This window comes from Pelobates fuscus, chromosome 7 (genome assembly GCF_036172605.1).
Source record: "Pelobates fuscus isolate aPelFus1 chromosome 7, aPelFus1.pri, whole genome shotgun sequence".
Classification (NCBI taxonomy): domain Eukaryota; kingdom Metazoa; phylum Chordata; class Amphibia; order Anura; family Pelobatidae; genus Pelobates; species Pelobates fuscus.
Genome location: NC_086323.1, coordinates 210157852 through 210185491, shown reverse-complemented (window position 1 = coordinate 210185491; position 27640 = coordinate 210157852). Strand labels below are relative to the sequence as shown.

General features: G+C 43.0%; 1 protein-coding gene across 1 annotated transcript; it reads right to left on the bottom strand.

The window, feature by feature from the left end:
- LOC134569314 (oocyte zinc finger protein XlCOF7.1-like) lies at positions 1 to 27640 on the bottom strand. The gene is made up of 2 exons (XM_063428230.1): positions 27588 to 27640; positions 1 to 1379 (listed from the first exon to the last, which is right to left on the bottom strand). The coding sequence occupies exon 2, from the start codon at positions 1312 to 1314 to the stop codon at positions 1 to 3; it is 1314 nt and encodes a 437-aa protein (XP_063284300.1). The 5' UTR covers positions 1315 to 1379; positions 27588 to 27640.

Sequence of the window (27640 nt, the reverse complement as noted above, 5' to 3'; positions counted from 1 at the left end):
CTAATGTTTAACAATCTCTGATTTACTGACAACACATTTCTTTGATGTTCTCTGATGCACAACCAGACTTGAGGACATGCTAAAACATCTCCCACATTCAGGACACGAGAAAGGTTTCTCTTCTATGTGTGTTCTGATATGTCCAACAAAATATGATTTACTAACAAAACATTTCCCACATTCAGAACATGAGAAAGGTTTCTCTCCTGTGTGGGTTCTCTGATGTACAACAAGCTGTGAGGAATGGCTAAAGCATTTTCCACATTCAGAACATGCGAAAGGTTTCTCTCCTGTGTGGGTTCTCTGATGTACAGCAAGACTTGAGGGCTGGCTATAACATTTTCCACATTCCGAACATGAGAAAGGTTTCTCTCCTGTATGAGTTCTCTGATGTACAACAAGATGTCTGTGCTGGATAAAACGTTTCCCACATTCAGAACAGGAGAATTGGTTTTCTCTTGTGTGAATTCTCTGATGCACAACAAGATTTGAGGAAGTGCTATAACATTTCCCACAATCAGGACATGGATAAGGTTTCTCTCCGGTGTGAGTTCTCTGATGCACAACAAGATTTCTGTGCTGGCTAAAACATTTCCCACATTCAGAACAGGAGAATTGGTTTTCTCCTGTGTGAGTTCTCTGATGTTCTACAAAATTAAATTTACGGGCAAAACATTTCCCACATTCAGAACATGAGAAAGGTTTCTCTCCGGTGTGACTTATCTGATGTTGAACCACACCTGAGCGTGTGCTAAAACATTTCCCACATTCAGGACACGAGTGAGGTTTTTTTCCTGTGTGAGATCTCTGATGTTTCGAAAGACTTGAGTGCTGCTTAAAACATTTCCCACATTCAGGACATGAGAAAGGTTGCTCTCCTGTGTGGGTTCTCTGATGTACAACAAGACAATATTTACTGGCAAAACATTTCTCACATTCAGAGCAGGAGAAAGGTTTTTCTCCTGTGTGAGATCTCTGATGTTTCCAAAGATTTCCCTGCTGGCTAAAACATTTCCCACATTCAGGACATGAGAAAGGTTGCTCTCCTGTGTGGGTTCTCTGATGTACAGCAAGACTAAATTTACTGGCAAAACATTTCCCACATTCAGAACAGGAGAAAGGTTTTTCTCCTGTGTGGGTTCTCTGATGTAAAACAAGACTACATTTACTGACAAAACATTTCCCACATTCAGAACAGGAGAAAGGTTTTGTTTCTCTGTTTACGATCTCCTTTGCAGTTATATCGGATTCAGAGAGATCCCTTGATTTTTCAGAGTTGGAATCCTTTGTCCTTTTATCAAAAGATTTCTTCATGGTCTTGCTTTGAGAATTTCTGTTCTTGTCACGTCCTTCAGAATAATTTATTCTGATATAAACACCTGAAAGAAGAATACTGGGAGTTATAGAACATCTTTAACTATAAATCATTTATAGTTTACCATACTTTGAAATATAGACTATTTTCATGAAAGATAAAAACAATGATACTTAATGGTCATATTTATTAAGATATACCTTCAAAAATATGTTGTGTGCTCTAACCCTTTCACTATTGAAATTTTGTAAACAAGCCTTCACGTTAAAGGATTACTATAGGATCAGGGACACAAATATGTATTCCTGACCCTATAGTGGGAAATCCACCATTTAGGTGGTTTGCCACCCCTTAGATCCCTTAAAAGGAATGAAAACTCACCTTATTTCAAGCGCGGCACGGGTCTGCCTGTGCTGGCCCTGCCCCCTTGGTAACCATCAAAATGGTCATTGAAAAAAAAAGAAAAAATTGGCAAGGGAGCGGGGCTAAACACCATTTTGGCCAATCAGCACTTCCATCTGAGGATTGGCCACTTAGAGGAGCCCCTAGGGGCAATGTAAACATTGCATTTCCCTAAAAAGGCAGTGTTTGCATGAAAATGCCTGAGAGCAATGATTATACTCACCAGAACAACTACTTTAAGCTGTAGTTGTTCTGGTGACTCTAGTGTACCTTTAATATGCTTTGCAAAATTATATAATGTGCAGATCACGCATACAGTCGAGACACATGCAGCACAGCATTTTACTGTTAGCCCTTTCCCCTTCCACTGGAAGTCTTCATATCTACTACCCTTTCTATATCACTATTCATTTTTACTACTTTCACTGGAAGGCTGTTCCGCATATCTACTTCTCTTTGCATATCATCTTAGCCTCTTTTGGAGAGGCGTAAAGGCCTGACTCCTGTATGCAGACAATGGCGCTGGTCTCAAGAGCCCCTAAAAGTGGATATTGTTACCATAGGAAGGTGTTATGGAGACCCCCTGGATGCTTATTCTGCCTCCTAGACAGAAGCATAGAAACACTGAATGTGATAGCAGTTAAGAGCCATTCGGCCCATCTAGTCTTCTCAATTTTCTAAATACTTTTATTAGTCCCAGGCCTTATCTTAAGTCTAGGATAGCCTATACACATGTGCTTAAACTCCCCCACTGTGTTAACCAGTACCACTTCATCTGGAAGGCTACTCCATGCATCCACTACCCTCTCAGTAAAGTTATACTTCCTGAAATTATTTTTAAATCTTTTCCCCTCTAATTTAAGACTATGCCCTCTTGTTGTGGAAGTTATCCTTCTTCTAACCCCTTCGCGACCACGGACGTACCAGCAACGTCCGACAAAAAAGCGGCCCTTAAGGACCTTGGACGTACTCCGCGGCTATTTTGAGCGCTGGAAGCGATCGTGATTGCTTCCAGACGCTCTGAGTGATTGCCACCCCCCTCACCCACCGGAGCAATCACTTCCGGTTTTGCCGCACGTGGCGCCCGGCAGTGTAGGGAGAGCATCTGAAGCCATTCGAAGGCTTCAGATGCTCTAATGTTTACTGAGTTCCTCGAGGGGTCAAGGCACTCAGTAATAGTTGTAAAAAATAATTAAATCCCCCTCTGCTTCCCCATGTACTTACCAATCGCCGCGTTCCCCTGCCGGCTATCGGTCTTCTTCTTTGGGGGGACTCTCTGGACTGAGCCCAGAGGGTCCTTCCTCTCCAACTCAGGACCCCCAGGGGCCTGTGACCTTAGAGCGGTCACATGGCCCCCCACAGATGTCTATTGTGCTGCCAGCAAGGGTGGTGGAAAAGTTAAAATGAAGTTACAAAAAAATAAAAAATATAGTTAATAAATTAATTTTTTTTATATCTGATATATATATTATATCTATATATAATACGTGTATATATATATATGTGTGTGTATATATATATATATATATATATATATAAACACAAACACATGTATATATAATGTTATATTAATATAAAAATACACAGTAAAATTAGACACGTGTATATATATATAACTTGATATGTATTATGTATATATATATATATATATATATATATATATATAATTGTGGTCGGGGACAATAATCCGAGTTATAGTAGTGGTGGTACAAGTCGGTTGTGGTGTGCCGAAACCGACGTTCGAGTAGGCCTGTAAAAGAGGGCCCACTAAGTGAATTCCTAATAAAGAGAGCGGTGGGTGGGCTGAACCAGGAAATCTTGACCCAGAGGAAGGGGAGGCCTGTGAATTTATAGGTCGGATAAACCCCTCCCACAACTACAGGCTCCACCTTTCCATTTGTGGTCGGGGCAATAAGCCGAGTTATAGTAGTGGTGGTACAAGTGGGTTGTGGTGTGCCAAAACCGACGTTCGGATAGGCCTGTAAAAGAAGGCAAAAAGTTTAACCGTTTAATCCTTAGTACGTGTTGACATTACATAACCAGTACTTTAAATGCCTGCCTCAGTTCTCTCTCCGTTTGAGGGATATCTGGAGTATGTAGACGATTCCAATGTCCCAGTAATGATGCTCGCTGGGATGTTTACTAAAGGCTGCAGAAGCAGTGCTTATTATAAACGAATGACCTGAATAAGTTGAAGGGTCGTATTAGAGTTTGATGAATTGTGCCCTGACGTACAGGATGAATTTAATGTAGCGAATGGTTAACGTGTAACCTTAAAAGAGAGCGCATGGGGGCGTGGCCGACAGCGAAACTGAGCGGACGCATTCTCACGGAGCTCCGCTCAGACCCAGAGAAAATAACGGAAAAATCACAGTATTGTGCGATTCTGACCCAAGAGACAGACACCCCCTAAAAGCAGAGACGATGGGGAAGAAAAATAAGAGGCCCCAAGGTCCAACCAAGCCCCGACAATCTGACATTAGACTAGCTTTTGAGCGGCCGACGAACTCACTAAGGCCTGCTGCACACCCGAGGCATCTGAAGCCTCCCTGGAAGAAGAGGACTCACTGCCTTCTCCTAGATCCTCTGCCTCAGAATCTGAGGAGGATGAAGCACCTGCCACAAGAGGGGATATGAAACAGCTCCTGGTAGAGATGAGACAGATATGGAGGGGTGACCTCCAGAAACTGCAGACAGAAGTGGAGGGTGTGCAACAGAAAGTCAACTCCCTGGAAAAGAGAGAAACCTCCAGAGACGAAAAAATAAGCACCGCCGGCCGAGACATACAAGAGCTCACCTCACAGGTAAAGCAAATGAAACGCACACTCACCACAATGGAGGTCAGACACAGGCGGAAAAATTTGCGCTTCAGAGGCATCCCCGAAAGAGTCGACAGCGCACAGCTCCTGCCCTACTCCCATAGCATCCTGACAGCCATGGGTATTGCCGTTAACCCTGACCTACCACAGATCACCTCGGCGTTCAGAGTGCGGAAATCAGCGGGAGCACCAGACTCAGCACCTAGAGATGTAATCGTGTTGACCAGAGACATCTCCGTGAGATGCACCATACTCACAAAATCCAGAGAAATGGGGATAGTATCAGTAGACGGCCACAAAATAGCTGTCTACCCAGACACTCCATTCTCCGTCCTCGCGGAAAAGAGACAGCTGGCTCCTATAGCCAGGAAGCTAAGGGACGCCAGTATCAGGTACCGCTGGGGCATGGAAGGTTCTCTCCTCACGGAAATTAAGGGAGAGAGCTGTACACTCACCTCAAAAGACGACCTGGAGCTCTTTCTACAAAGGGCAGGCCTGACAACCACTCCACAGCAAAACACCCCCACTCCCACCAAAAACCCGGGGGACTCAGAGGGTGTTAGCAAACGCCGACATAGTGTACCACCCACCATCACCGTTAAGAAACTGACTCCACTACCTAAAGCTGCGAAACCCAGACCCGATAAATAACAGAGACCACACAGAGAAAGAAGGAGTTATACAGACCCCTCCGCGACACACCGTGCTACAAGGGTCCGCAGGACTCTGCAACTGGACACTGATCCTAAAGGTCCTCCAACGGCAACAGTGGCATCTTAGAGACTACCTTACACTCTATTATTGTTTCCTACTGTCAAACCCTTTACCTTTATCCCCAATACGTTGTCAATATGCTCACTTATTACACTAAATCTGAATACATTGGAAAAAACGATTGCATATGTTGTTCAAAAATGAATACAAAAATACAAATTGAAAGAAAAAAAAAAAAAAAGAGAGCGCATGCCTGTGTAGTCCTTTGAGTGTTGGCCAAATTGGTCTAGTATGTTGACCGGGCACCATTTATTGTTGATAGTATGTAGGTATATGTCTGCAGGTGGGTATCGGTATAAGAGTTTGTAAGCAAATTTAAGGTTGAGGTGGCAAAAGGATGTGAATGTCACCATGGTATCGATGGAGTACGGATTGACGATTCAATATTCTGAAGTGAAATAATTAAAATAGTCCTGGTATATAAATGGTTGGCATGAGCAAACTGAGCCGCATGTGCTGGCAATCTACCATGACCATGAGATGAGCTAATCCAAAATGAGATACTGGAATGTAGGAGTTTTAGTATGTGGTTAAGCAGCCGTGGAATGTTTGGAGGAATATCTGGATTGAGACAAGGCTTCAGCTGTTATGTTGTGACCGGCTGATATGTGTATGCAGACAAGGTAAAATTGCTGTGTTGCTTCCAGCCAAGTAACTTTTTGCATACTGCTGTGTTTGAGTAGTAATTGACAGACTTCCTCCCCCAAAGAGACCCCCAGGCTGTGCAGTGGTCGCAATGGAGTATACTACCACAAAAGAGTAGGCTTAATTTCTCTGCAGGTCATATGTCACAGAACCAGTTGTCCTTGATAATGGCTGCAAACCCAATCTAAAATAACAGGGGAGTCATTGGTCAGTGGGGGAGTGAACATCCCTTACCTGTTACAATGGGGTAGGATGTTAGCCTACATTAACAGGTCTGCTCGAACATGTGTAATCATGGTGCTACTGTCAGTAGGAAACCTGGCGTAGGCAGAGCAGTCAGGAAATAAGGGGTTACCTTACGGTATAATGCACATGGCAAAGTACAGAGAACCAAGGAGAGACTGGAGATACAAATGGGAACCTTTGCCAATGAATGACTCAGTCTTTCTGATAAGCTGGGCACTGTCTGCGGTGGGCAGGGCTGTATTGACAATAAGTCAAGATGTATGCCTATTAATGTCACAGGTAGTTGTCTGTGATACTTGCATGGATGTAGATACCCGGCTGGGGAGCTCAGAGTTGGCAATCATGAGTGTGTACAGCTTGGCTTCAGTGTTGTAGATGGGAGCGGTAAGTCTTTACACATGAGTTCGGCAGCAATTAGGAACGGTCCAGGATTACAAGGAACTGTGTTGGTGGTATCCTTGTACTTGACAATGGACTAGCTGGGGTGGAGAGTCTGGCGGGGTTATTTGGAAATTAAATAATCTCTTCTAGTGGTGAAAGACATAATATGATCAATAAACAATGAGTAAATGTAATGGGCATGTCGATGAGAGTGTAGCCCTGTATCAACTGGCAGCTCGCTAAGTGCCGGATGGTGAAGAAATTAGCTATACAAGGGGAAGGTGAGGCCTTGCTAAATGCCAAGTGGCTCAGAGAGGCTCTAGCTGTGATTTTGGCAAAGGAACTGAGGCCACAGTAAGAAGTGGCGTGAATGTTGGCCTCTCGGTGACAAGTAAGAGATTCAAATGAGTGGCCGTGACAGGTGAGGCCCTATCTAATAACCTGTAGAGGTTGGAGCGAGGCTCTAGCTATGAGTTGGGCCGATGGGTGAATACCTCTGCGTGAGGATGGGTGTTGGCCTCGCGGGATTGAATTATTAATATATACTAGAAAATGGCCTGCACCAAACCCTTTGCAGCCAGTTGATCTATCCCTAAGAAGTGTAGGGAATAGAAATGTAATGGATTGATAGAAAGTATGCTGGAACGTACGTACATTGTCCAACTAGTGAGGTTGAGCTTGAGAATATGTTCAGGATGGTGTACGTGCTAATTGAAATAACGTACCTGTGTTGTGGTGAAGGATTAATACGTCAACAACAGGTTGATAAGTAAGAATGGTGGGAACCAAAAAAATAATAAGGGAACTTATGTATAATGAGTACTTACCTAGGCCAAACAAAATGAGTCAGGAAAAGAGATACCTGATTGAACTGAATCTAGATATGAGCTCCCACTGTGCGTCCTACTAGAAGGACCTGAAGTATGCATGAGAAAAAAACGTTAAAACATGTATGTAACATCTCTAGCTTAGTAGTGTGAAGGGAACTATTAGATCTAGTAATTACCTTAGATGAAGGTGAGGGTTATACTAATTGAAGTAAAATACAGATCGAAGAGCCCTGAATACATATAATTGCATAATGAGGGGTTCTGGGTTCTTGAGAGTGTGCCGAGAGAGAAACCCTATAGGGAGGACTTGTGTGGGCCTAGCGAGGCAGGGTGGAATAGTAAAATGTGATATGAAAGGTTTGTAGTTTTCCCTTGTAAGCAGGAAAATGTTGTATGTAAATGCCCAAATTGGGGGCCGAAATTGGATTGTAGTGGTTTGCCTGAAGAGGGCTGTGTGTAACCAATTGGAGTGAAGACCTAATGAGGGCCATGTGTAGAGGTATCGTAGCAAAAGGCAGAGAGTGCCCAATAGAAGTCCTGAACTGCAGGATGGAAAAAAATAGGGCTGTATGAGGGGTACGGACATATGTAATGAACAAATGTGGAATAAACATATCGAGGTTGTAAGAGTTGTGTAGAGGCCTAGCATGATGCCTTTGTCGTTTGAAACGGTCCATATGTAGCGGTATGCAGAATTGTCATGAATACCAGGGTGGCAATGTTGTATGTAGTGGAGGGCCATCTGAGGCTGTGATCAAAGCAAAATGAGGCAAATAACCAACATGATATATCATTAAATGTCTAGATGTAGGTGACTTGTCATATGTAATGTTGTCAATACCATGCTAGGCTGAAGTGGCTTAATATGTGGAATAAGGATAAAACTTATCGGATGAGGGATTAAGGTTTCCCGGATTCCTTTGGCACCGAGAGGTCCATATAGATTTGGTTGAAGTAGGTCTAGCGAGACCGAGCGCATAATTGAATTAAGTAATATATATAACCTTCGTGAAGCAGGCCCTTCATTTCAAGCCCAAATGAGGAGCCAAAATTGTGTTGTATTGGGTTACCCATAGAGGGCCTGGTGAAGCGAATGTAGTGAAGGTCAAGAAAGGACTATGTTTAAAGGTATTGATTACACTCAATCGTTTGCAACATATGAGTATAATTAGGCTGTGTCCTATGTAGATAATGATCCCACCTAATAGATACTGCTGAACCATAGTGTTTGATATGGGGTAGGGACGATGTATATGATGAAGGATACAGGTTCCCCATGAGGATGTACTAGTGAAAGCCATACAGTATAGTAAGGTATGCTTAGTTTATCAATATCGTGTGGTGGGGTAGTATGCAACCCCTGTTAGTGGATGTTATGCAAATGAAAAGCCCAATGAAGCACTGAAATAGGAGCATAGTATGTTGCCCACTGAGGGTCACGTGAAATGGACGTTGCAAAGTCCCATCGAGGGCCTTTTGCAAGAACTATGTATATGAGGTCGAGAAGGGGCCCAGTGTAAGTCCTGAGGTGCAGGGTGGCCACGTGAAGCTGTGATAAAAATAATGGAGGGGGTGATTGGTAGATCAGATATAGGTTGTAGAGTTTGTTGAGAAGTAGCGACTAAAGGAGCTATGATAGTAATGAGACAGTAGAGAAATAATAACAATAAAAATAATAAGCGTCTGGCTTGTGAAATGGTTAACATAAAGAACATAGGAAATACAATACATACTTACTGAGCCAGTTGAACTGAGGGTATAAAACAGAATTTACGACAGGAATGAGGTTTAGACCACTAGAATGCAATAGGGCTGAATTGATTTTAGGCTGTGATGGCCGTATGCTAAACGTAGGAGGAAACCAAATTTATAAGACAAACGTTTATAAAACGTCTAGCTTGTGAAAAGTGAACATAATGTTTTTATCTTTTGATATATAATACATACGTTTTAAGGGGGATGATTAACACTTATGCATACATAATTGGTATAGCACAATAGGGTTAAAAGCAACAGCAAATGCTAGAATAACAGAGTAACATGCATTAATGTGAGGCTAGTAACGTTCGAATCGAATTACAGTACTATGTGTTAGAGGCCCTGTATACAATATGAAAATGGAATATGGCGTAGCATTGATTATTTAACCCCTTAAGGACCAAACTTCTGGAATAAAAGGGAATCATGACATGTCACACATGTCATGTGTCCTTAAGGGGTTAAAAGAACTTAGGGTGACTGAATTGCATATTCGAAAATACGATATGTTCGAATACAGTAATCAGAATGCATGAACCGAAAGTAGGTATGACTGTGATGCTGTGATTGAAATAATCCGTATTTGCGTTCGTAGTGCAATTTGCCATATCCCAATGAGGAAGCAATACGGACTGAAATGCTAATGCCACCCTACTTAGTGAAAGGCCAAAAGTGGGCTGAATACGTGTGGAATGTCAGTGATAGCGTGGCCCAACGCAGACCAAAGCAGTGGCAGTGTGATGTAATTCCAGTAAAATACAAGTTTAGCAGGCTAAGATTGCCACAAGGCATATGTATGTATATGTGTTTGTAGTATCAGTTAGTTAATTACACGTAGCTAAGATACTGTTATCACTGTACTGACCAGGTGCAGGAATGTAAGAACTGGAATTACGCGTCCCTCTCCTTTGTATCAGATGAGCCACGTGGTTAGACCGGATGGATGAGTTTAGACTCTATTTATTAAATAGGTTAAGGGTATGTGTGGGTGTAGTTAATTGTGGGAGGAGCTACAGTGCTATATAAGGAATGTACTCTATGTATTCAGTACTCAGACTTTGCTGTATTTTGGTGACTCTAGTCCCTCTGAGTCCCGATCGGTGATCCAATAAAGAATCTCTTCCTTCCTGAAGAAACCTGTGTCCATCTCTCTGTGCTTGGCTTCCGTCAGTTTCTCCGGTATCAGCAGTGCCCTATGAGCTTCGAGGGAGGTCTGTTTTTTGATTTTTTACTCAAATGAGGTAAAATGAATACTTGCGTGGGCCACACTAGGCCAAGACCAGCTTGTTTGTTTGTTTGGAGTTCATGCAGTTTGTGTTGATGACCGTTGAACTGGAAGTAGATGATTCTGTACTGAACCAGGAAGTCTCGGCCCAGAGGAAGGGGAGGCCTGTGAATTTATAGGCCGGACAAACCCCTCCCACAACTACAAGCTCTGCCTTTCCATTTATGACAAATAAAAATAAACTGTAAAAACTATTTAAAAAAAAATATGTATATAAATATGGCATTTTATTCTCACTGTGTTTTGATATAAATATATATTTATTTATATCAAAATACACTTAGAATTAAATGATATCTCTATGTATAATTTCCCCTTAACGGCCGAGGACAAACTAGGTACGTCCGACAAAAAACGGTTGCTAAGGACGTTAGCGAAAAATAGGAGCCCTGGACCGACGATCTGCGGCGATCATGGTCAGGGAGGACTGCCAGAGAACCCAGCAGTCCCGCTACAGCAGCTCTGGCCACCCTGACCCTCCATGGCCATGTGATCACCATGATCACATCACCGCAATAAGACTCTAGGAGCTGTCAGTAAGGGGACTGTCTGAGCTGTCAGGCAGTCCCCCAGGCTGCTAAAAGTATAAAATAATAAATATATTAAAGTTTCCCCGAGCATAGAAAGATGCACCAGAGCAGGGAATCCCTTAACTTCTCACTTACTGACCAATTTGTTCTACGACCAGGTCATAAGAAGGGAACCCGGTCAATAAGTGAGGATTGTCTATATTATATATGTGTAACATATTATAAAATAATTAAATCATTTATATATAATGCATCTATATGATTTCATTATAAAAGTGTACTTTGATATATGTAGCGGAGCTGCAATATTAAATCCCAATATCTCCGCTGGTACAGAAAGTAATCCAAGAAAAGCGCTGGAAATGAAGGCAATATCCGAAACCCCCCAGTAACCGGACGAAACACAGTTCTGGGAGTCAACTGAGGTTTTTATTTACAGGCTCCAGTATTTATGTGATTCCCCATGCAAGGGGTATCCTTAATCATCGTACAGGGGTTATACAGTAGGGGACTACATGGGAAACTGAATATACAGGACATTTCTCCCACCATGCACTGCTGTATGAGAGGGATACTCCCACAGAATATCCTGTTAAGTGGATTATCCCCCCGTACAGCAGAGCTGAGCTTTATATTCAAAAATATGTAACTGCCACATTATTCGTGCTCTTGGACCGAATGACATATGAGTAGATAGCTGGGATCTGAGCGCATATTTCGGTAGATTACCGCTCAGATCCCAGCACAATTAGCCGAACGCCACACAAAATACATTTTAATATGGATTCTCCATAAAAGACTCGAATACATGGTGTGAGTAAAAGTACCGAAAGACCGGTGTTCCCGAACGGTCTGGAAGTCCAGCTGTGTTCGTGCCGTCGAGTAGCCAATTTTAGTTCCAGGTACTCGACGACCGAACACCGCTGAGCTAAAAGTGAATCCAAGATGGCCGCCGCCACGTGGTCGGTATCTGAATGGCGGCCACCACGTGAATCTATTAACTGGGGAATGCTACAATGTTGCAATCTGTTAATTGGAGCCACACGACCTCCTGTGTGTGGTCTCCCATTAGGTACTTTGTACGTTTCACGAACAGTGTTGAAAGTCACTGTTTGTGAAACTACCATATGAATGCTAGCGGCTTTCGTGCCACTAGCATACAAATGCCCTCTATCACCTTTTACCGCGAACACATAAAACAACATAGGTTAAACAGTCTTTCTAGGACAACCATGAAATATAAACAGTAATAGTCTGAAGTGGCTAGGTTTGCCACAATATATATACACATATATCTTAAAATACACATGATGAAATCATAGATGCATTATATATGTATAATATATTATAAAATCAATTTTCATTCCTAGGCTGCTATATGGTCTCAAAGGCAACATAGGCCCAGCAAACCAATCTGGCAAATTTCAATGTGCAAACATGGAAAAGCCCTACATTTGATCCCCTGTAAGTTTGCAAAAACCCATAAAACCTGTACATTGGGGGCACTGTCGTACTCGGGAGATGTTGCTGAACACATATTGGGGGTTTCTTTGTCAGTAACACATAAACGGAACTAAAAATCCATGCCTAAAGTACAATGTGAGAGAAAAATAACACCAAAAAACGACTATCCAAAAGTTTGACAAAGGCTGGTGGTAGAATTAGTGCATGGAAAGTGTTAAAATACCACCATTTGAAATACCCGAGGGCAGTGATGGCGAACCTTTTTGAGCCCGAGTGTCCAAACCGCAATACATGCCAACTTTTTTTTCCTCAAAGTGCCAACACGGCAATTAAACCTAAATACTGAGGTTTAAGTTTAGATAAAACAACTCGTACAGTTGTCTGAACTAATTAACAACTTTTGTTTTAAAAGAAGAACACAACAGAGAGTTCAATGATACAAATTTTAAATAATGATATAAATAGATAAAATGAAGCTTATATTTATTAGTATCTCCAACAAATGCAATACATACACACAGACTGCTGAACACATTCACACACCATCAGCTAAATACACACACACACAGTCAGCTAAATACACACACACACAGACTGCTGAACACATTCACACACCGACTGCTTAAAGGGACACTGTAGGCACCCAGACCACTTCTGCCCATTGGAGTGGTCTGGGTGCCAACTCCCACTACCCTTAACCCTGCAAGTGTAATTATTGCAGTTTTTTTTTAACTGCAATAATTACCTTGCAGGGTTAAGTCCTCCCCTAGTGGCTGTCTATTAGACAGCCACTAGAGGGAACTTCCTGCTCTATAGCACAGGTTTTCTGTGCTAGAGCGTCACTGGACGTCCTCACGCTGTGTTAGGACCTCCAGCGTTGCTCAATTCCCCATAGGGAAATCGCTTTCAATGCTTTCCTATGGGGTGCGCTAATGCGCATGTGCGGCATTGCCACGCATGCGCATTAGGTCTCCTCGGCCGGTGGGCGGGATCAGTCTCGCCCACCGGCCGACGTAGACAGAAGGTGGAGCGGCGGGGGAGGAGCAGGTAAGTCACTGAAGGGGTTTTCACCCCTTCAGCAACTGGGGATTGGGGGGTGGGAGGGAGAGGAATCCTGCAGTGCCAGGAAAACTGATTGTTTTCCTGGCACTGGAGATTCCTTTTAATACATACACACACCGGCTGCTAAATACATACAGACAGACTGCTCAATACACATACAGACAGACTGCTCAATACACATACATCTGTGTTGTGGCAGAACCAACCTCGCCACTGTGAACTGGAGAAGCCTGGTTGCTAGCCTCCTGCCCTGCGACTATGGCCCTGGGATGTATTAACCCTTCAAGAAGTAGATTTGGGCACAATGGATGTTTGTATGCTGTTCCTGGCCCTTTAAATACTTGGGAGTAGTATTACAACTTTAAACTGGCACTTCAAATGCAGCCGAAGTGTCGAAGTGCCGAAGTCGTCGAAGTGGCCGCCATTACAGTCGAACACGTGGCGGCGGCCATTTTAATCCAGTCAAACGCGGTGAGCTGTACCTTCCCCTACCCTTCGACACTGCGGCTGGAGACTAAGTCCCGTTTGAATATTCGAACACATGTTCGAACGGGACTTTGTCATTTCTGGGTGTAAAATAGACATCTGGTAGACAGTAGATGAAACGGATCGCCAGGCATCCCGACTGGGTACCTCCGTTAAAGGATGCTCCTAACGTTTCCTGAGGACTCCAAGCACTGCAGCAGACACCACAATCACCGAATTAGAGAGTCATATAAATCCTCTCACGCATATGAATGCTGTAGACAGTGGAATAGGAAACCATACGAATAGGTTTACACTCCTAGCAGTCAAACTGGAACAGCATGCAATAAATCCTCCCCCAATAATGAGACGACACTTCACTTTGAGGGTTAAGCAGGAACTGAGGTGCTGGCACACCCAGCCTGTTTTTTATTGCAGTTGTTACAAATACAGGTCCGCCCACAGGGAGGTATAAAACAACCACTCACACATCAGTTACATCCCACATATTCCCTCCCCTTATCCTGAGAGGAAACTCAATTACACATACAGTTAAAACATACTTTCTGCCCAACTTTCATAACTCTAAAACCATACACCACATTCACATAAAAATACATATCCACAATCAATCCATTCAGGGGAACAACATATTAAAAAATGGCATGAATCAGACCAGGGGTTCAAAAGTTAGTAAAGTATATTTTAAAAACCCCTGCCAGCATGGCTTTCCGGCTCAGACCGGTTTTACAGAGCCCTCTCTCCTGGAGACAATGGAGAAGTAATCCGATTACCTCCCAGGACAGAGACAAGACTCCATTATGCACATGGGGACACAAAGACAGTAAAACACTTTAAAAATACATAAAGTCACCTTTTACACATAACACACAGACATTTCACATATCCCCAGATAGCTGGGATCTGAGCGCACAAAACTACCGAATAGCGCTCAGATCCTATTCACACAGTTCAATTGCCATGGAGCTAAAGTCTTTCCCATAGTATTTCATTATATGAATAGGCTCCATGGCATAGCAATATGGGGTATCACCGCTCACACAGGGCAAGTACCGAATGACCCCACTGTATTTAAAGGGCCAGAATGAGTGACATGCACTCTGTTAGGGCCGAATGCGTTTTTTTAAAGGGCCCAATCTCCCAGGGCCATAGTCCAAAGGCAGCAGGCGGGCAACCAGGCTTCTCCAGTTCATAGTGGCGAGGTTGGTTTCGCCACAGTAGACATGGACAGTAGACTTGGACAGATGTCGGAGTGCGTTCGACGATTCGAACACCGCCTTCGGATTGGACTTTGTTATTTTCAGAGCAGAAATAGACCGACCACACAGCCTGAATCTGTGGAACTGTTTTGGGCATAAAAATGTGCCTGCGGTCGGTCACAAAGGACTTCCGACTAACTTTTGAACTAATGGAAGGATTTGCATGATTTTTGAGCATGTTCATATTTCAAGTGTGCCGATTAATAATATGTGGTTTTTATCACGATTGAATGTATAGTTTTAAAGTTATAAAAATGTATACAAATGTATAAGTTTTAGCTTGGAGATAATTGAGGAGATACAGTAAGAAACTCAATTATCTCCCAAGCAGAGGGGAGGGAATATGTGGGATGTAACCGATATGTGATTAGTTAATGACTAATTGCCTGTGGGTGTCTCCCTTGCAGGGGAGCACTGCATAAAAGCAGAGTACCTGCCATTAAACATCAGAGTTCTTCTTCACCCTCAATCTAGAGTCCTGTCTCTTATTGGGGGAATTGCTATATCACTACAAGGGATTGCTATGCTCTGCATGCTCCCTTGGATAATCACTTCTAGGCTCTTTTAAGATCCTGTTCTTGCTTCACTCTCTTGGAGGAGAGGTTCACCCACTTGAACCTGGAGCCTTGTCGTAGGTCCAGGGTGGGTAGGAGACGGCGAGACCCCAACCAAGCTGCGGCGGTTCGTGGGGTCTGCGGTGGTTGTGGTGTCTGCGGAGCGCTTGGAGCCCTCTGTAAGCGCTAGGAGCATCCTTCAATGGAGGTACCCAGTCGGGGTGCCAGGTGATCCGTTACATGTGTGTACTCAGCAGTCTGTGTGTGTGAATACACACACACAGACAGCTGAGTACACACAGACTGCTGAATACATACACTGCTGAATACACACACACAGTCTGCTGAGTACATACACACAGACTGCTGAATACACACACACACAGACTGCTGAATACACACACACAGGCCGCTGAATACACACACACAGTCTGCTCAATACACACACTGCTGAGTACACACACACAGACTGCTGAGTACACACACGCACACACAGACGGCTGAATACATACACTGCTGAATACACACAGATTGCTGAATACACACACTGCTGAGTACACACCTACTGCTGAATACATATGTAGCAAACTCACCCCTGTAAGAAATTTTGCTATGAGTTTTTGGAGGGAGTGCTTGCCCGCCTCCTGCTCTGCGACTATGGCCCCTGGGAGATTGTGCCTTTTAAAACCAGCATTTGGGCTTATGGACTTTTATTGGACTGTGTATGACCCTTTAAGAACCGTCTGTGGGCGTGGGCACATTGTGACTTTGGTGAACAATGCCCCTTTAAGACAATGGCCCCTGGAAGATATTGCCTGTTATAGACTCTATTTTAGAAGATTGGATTTTAAAAGACTCTTGCTGCCCCTTTAAATTGTATTGGTGCAGTTCTGTAGCTTTAAATAAATGCAGCCGAAGTGACGAAGTAGTCGAAGTGGCCGCCATTTGACAAACGAACACATGAGGGCGGCCATCTTTGTTTATTCGCACGCGGTCAGCGGTGTGTGTAGCCAAATCCATGGAACTGAAATCGGCTACACATTTCCACGAACACCGCTGACCCGTACGTTCTTCCGACACTGCGGTCAGAGACTAAGTCCCATTCGAAGATTCGAACGCATGTTTTTCAGTGTAAAATAGACCGACCGCACAGCCCTAATCTATAGAACCGTTTTGGGCATGAAAATGTGCTTGCGGTCGGTCACAAAGGACTTCCGACTAACTTTAGAACTACTGGAGGGATTTGCATGATTTTTGAGTATGTGTATATTTCAAGTGTGCTGATTCTGAAAATGTATGTTTTATGTGAATGGCATGTATATTTTGGAAGTTATTGATATTTGGTAAAAACTGTATATTTTCTGTATTGTACGTATTGATTGGTTGTTCTTCAAAACCCTGTGGGCGGTACTATGTTTCTAAAATTGGCATAAAAGCAGAGTGTTGGATTAAAAGTTCAGTTCTACTTCACCCTCAATTTGGAGTGCCATCTCTTATTGGGGGAATCTGCTACAAGGGATTGCTATGCTCTGCATACTCTCTTGCTATATTCACTGCTAAGCTCTTCTAAGAGCTTGTTCCTGGTTTGTCCTCTGGAGGAGTCTACGGTGGTTATGGTGTCTGCTGGAGTGCTGGAAACCCTCAGGAAGCGCTAGGAGCATCCATCAACGGAGGTACCTAGTCGGGGTGCCCATCGATCCGTTACAACATACACACACAGTCTGCAAAATACATACACTCACACAGACTGCTGAATACAGACACACATACTGCATTGAGGGGTGACGTGTATGTGTTTGTGTTTAAGGGTGTGGAGTACTGTGTGTGTCTGTCTGTGGGGTGCTGTGTGTGTGGGGGGGGGGGTAGGGGTGATGTATGTGGGGGGGTAGGGGTGCTGTGTGTGGGGGGGTAGGGGTGCTGTGCTGTGGGGGCTAGGGGTGCTGTGCTGTGAGGGGTAGGGGTGCTGTGGGGGGTAGAGGTGCTGTGCTGTGGGGGTAGGGGTGATGTGCTGTGGTGGCTAGGGGTGCTGTGGGGGATATGGGTGCTGTGGGGGTAGGGGTGCTGTGGGGTAAGGGTGCTGTGGGGTAAGGGTGCTGTGGGGTAAGGGTGCTGTGGGGTAAGGGTGCTGTGCTGCGGGGGAAGGGGTGCTGTGCTGTGGGGGGTATGGGTGCTATAGGGAATAGGGGTAAAGATACACAAATAAAATAAATAAATAAGGTCTATTAATCCTGTTTACCCCCCCCCCCCCCCTTTGGTGAAGGAGGAGGAGGGGACACATCAATCCCTGGTGGTCCGGTGGTGGTTAGTATGTTTCTTTGAAGCAGCTGTCCTGTCCTCCCGCGCGATGCTGTGTGGAGCGTTGCCATGGTAACGCGCAGCAACGCTCCACACAGCATCGCGCGGGAGGACAGGAGAGCTGCTTCCTAGAGCCCTCCTCCTGTCCACCTGACCTGGAAGCAGAGTAAGCGCCTGCCATTTTGGACAGACAGGTGCCTACTCTGCATGGATGGTGAACCTATGGGCGCGTGCCCACAGTGAGGGCCCGGCTTGCCACCGGTTCGCCATCACTGCCCTAGGGTGTCTACTTTTAAAAAATATATGGTTTTATGGGGGTAAATTATATTGTCCAGCTTCAAAAATGTCCCAAATGGGACATGGGTGCTTGATGACTGAAAATTCAAAGTTGGAAAACTGGAATGCACACCCTCCAAATAAGGTATTTTAGCCCCCAGAGAACCCGGCACACCTATACATGGGTGGTATCGCTGTATTCAGGAGATGTTGCTGAACACTTATTGGGGTGTTCTTTGGCAGTACATGTATTCTTAAATTGCTATATGTGTCAAAATAAAACACCAATTGTTTTTGTTTACATTTGGCATAGACTGGTGGTAAAATGGTTGCATGAAAAGATTCAAAATACCCCAGGTTTATTACCTTAGGTTATCTTCTTTTAAAAAATATATACATGTGTAGGGTTATTCAGGGATTCCTGACAGATATCAGTGTTACAATGTAACTTGCATTAATTTTGAAAACAAATTGGTTTGGAAATAGCAAAGTGCTACTTGAAGGTATAGCCCTATAACTTGCAAATCGAGCTAAGAACATGTTAACATTGGGCATTTTTAAACTCAGGACAAAATGTAGAAACTATTTAGTATGGGTGGCTTTTGGTGGTTGTAGATGTGTAACAGATTTTGGGGGTCAAAGTTCTAAAAAAAAATTGTTTGAATTTGTTCATCATATTAAAAAAATAAAATAAATTATAGTAAATTATATGATATGATAAAAATAATGGTATCTTTGGAAAGACCATTTAATGGCGAGAAAAACGGTATACAATATGTGAGGTTACAGTAAATGAGTAAGTGGAAAATTACAGCTAAACACAGCAGAAATGTAAAAAAAGCCCTGGTCCAAAACAGTAAGAAAATTTAAAAACGGCTTGGTCAATAAGGGGTTGAATATGGTCTCCTCCTTTACTGTGTTGGTTCCCTTTATGTATTTAAATGTTTCTATCATATCCCCCCTGTCTCGTCTTTCCTCCAAGCTATACATGTTAAGATCCTTTAACCTTTCCTGGTAAGTTTTATCCTGCAATCCATGAACCAGTTTAGTAGCCCTTCTCTGAACTCTCTCTAAGGTATCAATATCCTTCTGAAGATACGGTCTCCAGTACTGCATACAATACTCCAAGTGAGGTCTCAACAGTGTTCTGTACAATGGCATGAGCACTTCCCTCTTTCTACTGCTAATACCTCTCCCTATACAACCAAGCATTCTGCTAGCATTTCCATCTGCCCAGTGTCTACCTGGAGTGGCTGACAGGGCAGGAACAAATCCAAAACATAATCTCTGGAGGGGCACTGGTAATGGGTTGTAGTGGGGTGATAGTGACTCTAATTGAGGGGTTAGAGGCTGTAGTGGGGGGGTATGAGTAAATGGGGGTTTGGAATAGTTGTAGCAGAGACCCTCTGGCTGTCCATCATATTCCCTTTTTATGTGTTATTTGGCCACAAGACTTTCGTGTGGATGTATTGTGTCCAGAAGCATCCGTCTGGTTGTTCGTTAAAAAGCCCCAAAAGACTACAATGAAACACTTAGTTCGGCATACGAATAAAATACCGAACAACCAGACCACCCTTGAGAGAAGTGTGTCTGCAATTTACCTCCCCATTCATTTTATTACATCTGAATTGAAAAGCATGAACTCATTGCTGTATTCCCTGGGTGGCCGCCATTCGGCATACGAACACGTGGCGGCGGCCATCTTAGCATTTGCACGCTCAGTGGTGTTTTGTTGTCGAGTGTCTGGAACCCAAATCAGACACTCGACTACGCGAACAACGCTAAGACATCCAGAGCTCCATAACTGCCGACTGAAACACACAAACAACCCGCCGTTCGGCTAAATGAATCCCACTAACTAGGGGATTCATACGAATGCCAGCTCAGCCCTGGCTGGCAAGGATTTTGGGGACTTTTTACTCACGAACAACCAACCGCAAGGCCAAACTGTATGGAACTGATTTTGGCTATTGCTGCCTGTGCGGTCCCGAACCCCTGGTCCGATCTGGGTGATTTTTAAATATGTTGCTCACCCAGATCAGGGCTACCAGGGGATACCACATTTAGGGGTGTATCTGGTATATTTAGGGGAACATCCAGGAATTGGGGAAAAGTATGTACCGTATAAGTTAATTATCCGTTAAGCTGAGGGGAGGAGATGTGTGGGAGGTAACGTGTATCTGGTTATTGTACTAATTATTGTGGGTATCTCCCTTGCATGGGAGAGATGCATAAAAGCAGGGTATGTGGAATAAAAGATCAGTTCTGCTCCTGATACTGTGTGTCGTCCAGTCATTGGGAAAGGTGATGGGATATCCTTGGATTGCTTTATTCGCTGTGGATACTATTCTGTTGGGTTTTACTATTTGTTCCTGAGCCTCACTTGGATTACCAGCGGAAATAGTCTGTGAGAGACCAGTTCTCCGCTACAATAGTAGTGGTGCATAAGGGCTGTTTTAGGAGGGTTAGGGGCTTAAGTTTGTGGATTGCTGCAATTAGGGAAAGAGGCTGTAGTGGGGAGGATATAGGGTGCAATTGGAAGAAAGAGGCTGTAGTGGGGAGGTAAGGACTGTAATGAGGGCATGGGGTGTAACAGGGGAGTTAGGGGCTATAGTGGGGGAATGGGGTGCAAAAGAGGAGTTGGGGGGGCGGGGCCTGACCAGCATGGCGGAGGGTCACAACTTGCAGGAGCTCCCTAGCATAGTACTTGACCAAGCATGGAACAGAGACTCCTGCCGCTCACAAAATCGACCCACAAATGTAATTTTTAATTGCTGAAGACAGCGGCTGTAGCGTTCCAGCACGGAAAACCGGGATGCCAACTGCCAACAACTAAGCAGAGTGATTGCGGCCTAGAGAGGACCCTGGGCGGAAGAAGCGGCTGACCTCCCGTCCTCTGTCTCTTACCCCAGCAAGACCACACAGAGTCCCGTTCCCCCTCCCCTCCCCCCAGCCCAGACCCACACTCCACTGCCAACGGAGTGGTTGGACCCGAACAAATCACAAAGCGAATCCTCGAAAAGCAACTTGACACACAAAAGGCCAGGCGCACTCACCTGCCACAACCAAACAAAGCGTGTAATCACACACTGCAGACCAGTGGCCCGGGGGACCCTGGAGTCAAGTCTTGATGCTATCCTGGAGGCTTTTTGGGCGAAGCTGGCGGTAAAAGCAACAAATCCCAAATGGGAACCCCAAACAAAAGTTCAGAGCCAGAAGACACATAATGACCGCAAACCACAAAACACACAGCGGCGCCCAGCACCCACTACAGCCGGCAACTGCCTTCCAGGGAAGGGAAACACTAATAGACCGACAGCAACCACGCCAGAGGAGCAAATTATCCGCAAGGCGATGCAAGTTCGCGACCCGACCCTGTTCTCCCTTGGTGGGGACAAACTTGGGCATTGTTGGGCCCCCGGCCAGCGGCATAGAGAAACAGACCTCAATACGGGCCTGGGTCCACGGAGCTTCTTCGCCTCACCTCCGCCCGGCAAACAGAAATGGAGCCCTCAGAGGCTCGATCCACCACGTGCATCCCATAGCCGGTCTGGACGGAGACTACAAAACGTGGCCCACTGAGTGCATCGGCTGACTCCTTGGCCCCCTGAGACCGGCGCTACCCAACGGTTACCTAATCCGCTACCATTACTGGCCACCCACGCCACTCCCATGGAGGCTCACCGGATCTACGGGGCAGAGACTCAAGCTATTATGTAGATTATCACTCACATCTGTTTGAAAGTGAACCCAGTTGTTTTTTTCATGCAGGCTCTGTCAATCATAGCCAGGGGAGGTGTCGCTAGGGCTGCATAAACAGAAACAAAGTGATTTAACTCCTAAATGACAGTGAATTGAGCAGTGAAATTGCAGGGGAATGATCTATACACTAAAACTGCTTTATTTAGCTAAAGTAATTTAGGTAACTATAGGTGACTATAGTGTCCCTTTAATTAATTGTATCTCAATCTCAATCTCTAAATTGAACTTTAATCACATACAGGAGGCTCTTGCAGGGTCTAGCAAGCTTTTAACATAGCAGGGGATAAGAAAATCTTAATTAAACAGAACTTGCAATAAAGAAAGCCTAAATAGGGCTCTCTTTACAGGAAGTGTTTAAGGAAGGCTGTGCAAGTCACATGCAGGGAGGTGTGACTAGGGTTCATAAACAAAGGGATTTAACTCCTAAATGGCAGAGGATTGAGCAGTGAGGCTGCAGGGGCATGTTCTATACACCAAAACTGCTTCATTAAGCTAAAGTTGTTCAGGTGACTATAGTGTCCCTTTAACCCCTTAAGGACACATGGCATGTGTGACATGTCATGATTCCCTTTTATTCCAGAAGTTTGGTCCTTAAGGGGTTAACAGCACTTTTGGATAGAGGTAAACTGGTGTGTATCCTGAAACAAAAGGAATATGAATTTTTGAATGTTGAATCACCCAGGACCCCAGTTTTTTTACATTCTACCAAAGGTGCATAAGGATCTCCATAACCCACCAGGAAGACCGATTGTCTCGGGGATTGGCTCAATCTCTAACAATTTATCGAAATATATTGATTCCTCTCTCCAACCAGTGGTTTTTAAAACAATAAAACAATAGAATAAATACTGCACCAGTAAACGAAATGACAATGATCCTGCTGGAGTTGAAACGCGTTTGCTGCTGGACCAAAGTCTTGTATCTGGGACTTTTTCTTATTTACTCTGCGGTGTTTTATTTAGGCTTTGTGCCTGGTATATTTTACTATTTATACACTGCTTATTGACCCTGTTTTAATTGTTTATTTGTTCAATAAATTTTGGATTCTGCACTTTGTATCCTGTGCTGCTCTCCTCAAGGATATTGTTTTAGCCTTTTTCGGCTCCCTTCTGCTAATTATATAGAGCCTGGGACGGCTCTAAATCCTGTGAGTTTTACTCTACATAAGGGGTCTATCATTATATATATATATTTTGCACTATGTGATGTCATTTGTGTTTTTTAGATTGATCCCGAATTGTCATTTCGTTGACTGGTGCAGTATTTATTCTATTGTTTTATTATTTATCTCTAAGTGTTGTGGGATTCACTTTTCACTGCACCAGCAATTTTATATTTGTGATAATTAATAGCGCCAATACACCTTGATTTCTTTGTAGTTTTTAAAACAAAGTCCTTTCTGAAGGATACAACAGACGTCCCGAGGATGCTGAAGGACTTTGAATGGAAGGAGGGATATTGCCTGGTAACCTGTGATGTCACTTCTCTATATACATGTATACCACATGATATAGGATGTGCAGCAGTCAAGTATTTCTTAGAACAAGATCAGACATTCTTATCTGCACAAATTGATGGACTCTGAATAACAATTACTTCTGGTTTGACTCTTCTTTTTATTTACAGAAAAGAGGGACGGCGATGGGCAGCACTTACGCACCCAGCTATGCAAATATTTTTATGGCCCACTGGGAGAATTCTTTTATTTATAATTGTGGCGAAAGTAACCTCGCCACTTGTTTTTTGGAGGGGCCTGTTTGCCAGCCTCCTGCCCTGCGACTATGGCCCTGGGATGTATTGCCCTTCTAGGAACTGATTTGGGCTTAATGGATGTTTATATTGATGTTCCTGGCCCTTAAACTACTTTGGAGCAGTGTTACCCCAGATAGCTATGCCATGGAGCCCATTCGTATAACGAAAGACTATGTGAAAGACTTTGGCTCCATGGCAATTGAATTGTATGTATGTGATCTGAGCGCCATTCAGTAATAATGTGCGCTCAGACCTAAGCTATCTGGGGATATGTTGAATGTACCTGTTTTATGCAGTAGCTGCACAGTTATATATTTTTACGTATTTTATTGTATTTTGAGTATGCCGATTCTGAAAATGTAAGTTTTATGTGAATGTGATGTATACTTTTAGAGTTATAAATATTGTGTAAAACTGTGTATTTTCCTGCCTATGATAATTAAGTTAGACCATTGTGTTCAGTAATTATATCACAGGCAGAGGGGAGGATTTTGTGTGGGAGTGTCTGAGTGTATTGTACGTATTGATTGGTTGTTCTGCAAAACCCTGTGGGCAGTATTATGTGTGTAAAATGTGAATAAAAGAGGCTGTATGTGCCAGTACAGACAGTTCTTCTTCACCCTCAATCTAGAGTCCTGTCTCTTATTGGGGGAATTGATGTATCACTATAAGGGATTGCTATACTCTGCATGTTCCCTTGGATAATCACTTCTAAGCTTTTTTAAGAGCTTGTTCCTGTCTTGCTCTCGGAAGGAGTCTACGGTGGGTATGGTGTCTGCTGGAGTCCTTGGAGCCCTCAGGAAGGCTAGGAACATCCAATAACGGAGGTACCCAGTCAGGGTGCCAGGTGATCCGTTAATAATGAACATAGCTGGACTGCGCGGGTGCGGGCCTATGGCTGTTATATTGATGATATGATTTTAATTTTGGGAAGGCACAGAAGACAATTTTAGAGATTTTTTAGAATACCTGAATAATAATACTTGGGTCATACGCCTTACAAGTAATATCAGCACTATATGTATTGACTTTTTATATCTCAAAATATACGTAGAAAATGGGGTCCTGAAAACACAGACTTTTTAAAAAAAAAAAGTTGATGTGAATGGCTATGTTTCATATCACAGTGGGCACTATTCGCCATGGCTTAAAAACATACCCAAGGGCCAACTACTTAGGTTGAAATGGAATTGTACAGAGGAAAAAGTGTTTGATCAGCAGGCTGAAGACCTTCTAAAGAAATTTAGGGAAAAATCCTATCCAGACGATATCCTAAAAAAAGCTTTTAACGAGGTGAAACCAATTGCACAAATCGATCTAATTCAAAAAGAAAAAGTGAAAAATATGAACCAGGAAAGTTTTAATGAAGTGTTAGTCTTTGATTTTAATAATCAGCATAAATATTTGATAAAAACTATCAACAGATTCTGGCCAATATTAAAAACAGACAAAGACTCAAGTGGGCTAGTCCCGTCCAAACCCAAAATTACCTTTAGGGGGGCTCCGAGTTTAAGAAGCAATCTTGTACAAAGTTACTTGAGAGAAAAGCCTAAGAGAGTAACGGAGAATTTCCTAGGACACCCCATCGGTTTCTACAGATGCAAGATGTGTCTTGCCGGTAGGAATATGGGGAATATTAAAGAGAGCAAAGTAGAAAAATTTAGGTCAGAGAGAACGCAAAGAGAATTCAAGATTAAAGAGCACATCACTTGTCACAGCAATAATGTGATCTATTTGTTGAAATGTCCATGTAGACTGGAGTATGTGCGAAGGACGACCCGTCCACTCCACATAAGGATAAGAGAACATATTTATAACATTAGAAAAGGATTAGAAAGTCATAGTGTCTCAGAACATTTTAAGAAAGTGCATGGACAGGATCCACGGGGACTAGAGTTCATAGGCATTAAGAAGGTACAGCGGGACTGGAGGGGAGGTGATTTTATTCGTAAGATCGGACAGGAGGAGATGAGATGGATCTTTCAAATGGAAACACTAACTCCATCCGGTCTTAACAAAGATTTTGAACTTTACAATTTTCTGTAGTATTTTAAAATGTTTATGTTTTTATATTTGTGATCTTAAATTGTGCTTTTTTTTTCATGATATATGAGGATTTGTTTTTTATTATATTTTTTTATGTAGTGTATAGTTTTTACTGATTGTTACATCGTGAACATATTTATTTATATTCACGATGCTAATTAAGCAAAAATGGTTTTTTTGGAATTTCTTATTACATATAGAAATATGTGCAAAATTTGGTTTAGGCAATATACCCCTTTTATCAAGTTTTAAGCTGCCATGAAATAAAGTTTCAAAGTGGTAAATACCCCCATTTATGTAGGGGTGTATATGTTTTTTGTTCTCTAATCAGGTTTTTAGATGGATTTTTTGTGGTATTATGAGAATGTGTGCTGCCACTTTAAGAAAAGAAATTGTCTTTTTTATTTAGAATTGTAAATGTATATATTTACTTAAATTCATACTGCTAATTGAATAAAATAATTTTTTTAGAGTTTCTCATTGCCCACCGATATATGTGAAAAATCGGTTTATGTGTGTATGTATGTTATATGAAAGAGGTTTTCCAAATGTTAAACACCCTCATTTATTTAGGGTTATATATGTTGTCTGTCCCTAAATCAGGTTTCTAGGTGGATTTTTAGTGGGATTATGAAAATGTATGCTGACACTTTATAAAAAAGGAATCGTTTTTATATTCATAGTTTTGAATATCTGAGACCCCATTTCTATCAGTTAGCACTGGGATCAGCAGTGCTACTAATAAGAGACTTAATTTGGACTTTGTAATGTTGACGAGAAAGTTTGTATTGCTTTTAAAATGGTTGGTAACATGAACTGGTGTATATAAGACACAGGACAGTGGGAGGAAGCATCAGCCGTTTGACAAAGCCCTGTGGGCGAGGCGAAACGCGTCACGGACCCGGAACCAGGAAGTGAATTGGAGACAGTCGGTAACAGCAGCCGGAGGATTTTTACATTGCATGAGTATATGGAACTTTCTTTGCGGTTTCCTGAGGCTGGTGAGCGGACTAACTACCTCCACAACAAGTTTTGCTGTTTTTAAATTGCTATTAATAAAGTATACTTACCTGAGATCCGGATTGCAAGCTTCTTTTCCCGGATCCCACGCACTCTAGGGGCTGATCCTCCCTGAGTGCTATAGCAACGAGTGGTGCTTTTACCACTCCAATTTTGTGAATGTAACACCTAAAAGGCACCTCTGTTTGCTTTATTCTATATATTTATAAGTGAATTACTTATTCTGTTTTTGTCTCCTTAATAGGTGTCAGAGTGATTTCCATGTTTGCAAGTATACCATCAGATTGGGCTTTGTTTCACCACAACCACTGTTTGTGTTTCAATTACTTATAATATTTCCACTCTGTATACACCTCATTTCATGTACACAGGGGTACTTTCACTCTCTATAAGAGGTCCATAGTGAATACGATTTTTGTTATTGCGCACCATCACTACTGTAAGTTATTTAATGTTCAAATCGTTTTACCAGGATTTGTTTTTGTTGGTTGCTGCATGTACTAAGATCCTTCTCCCATTTGCGCCATCCTATTTATAATCGTTTTTTCTTTTGATAGAGATATATATATATATACACACACACACGTACATCACAGACAAACAAATTAAAAAGCTATTCAACTTACCGAATAGAGCTTGACAGCTGCTTTCTCAGAGTCTGCTTTTTAGGCAAAGATTT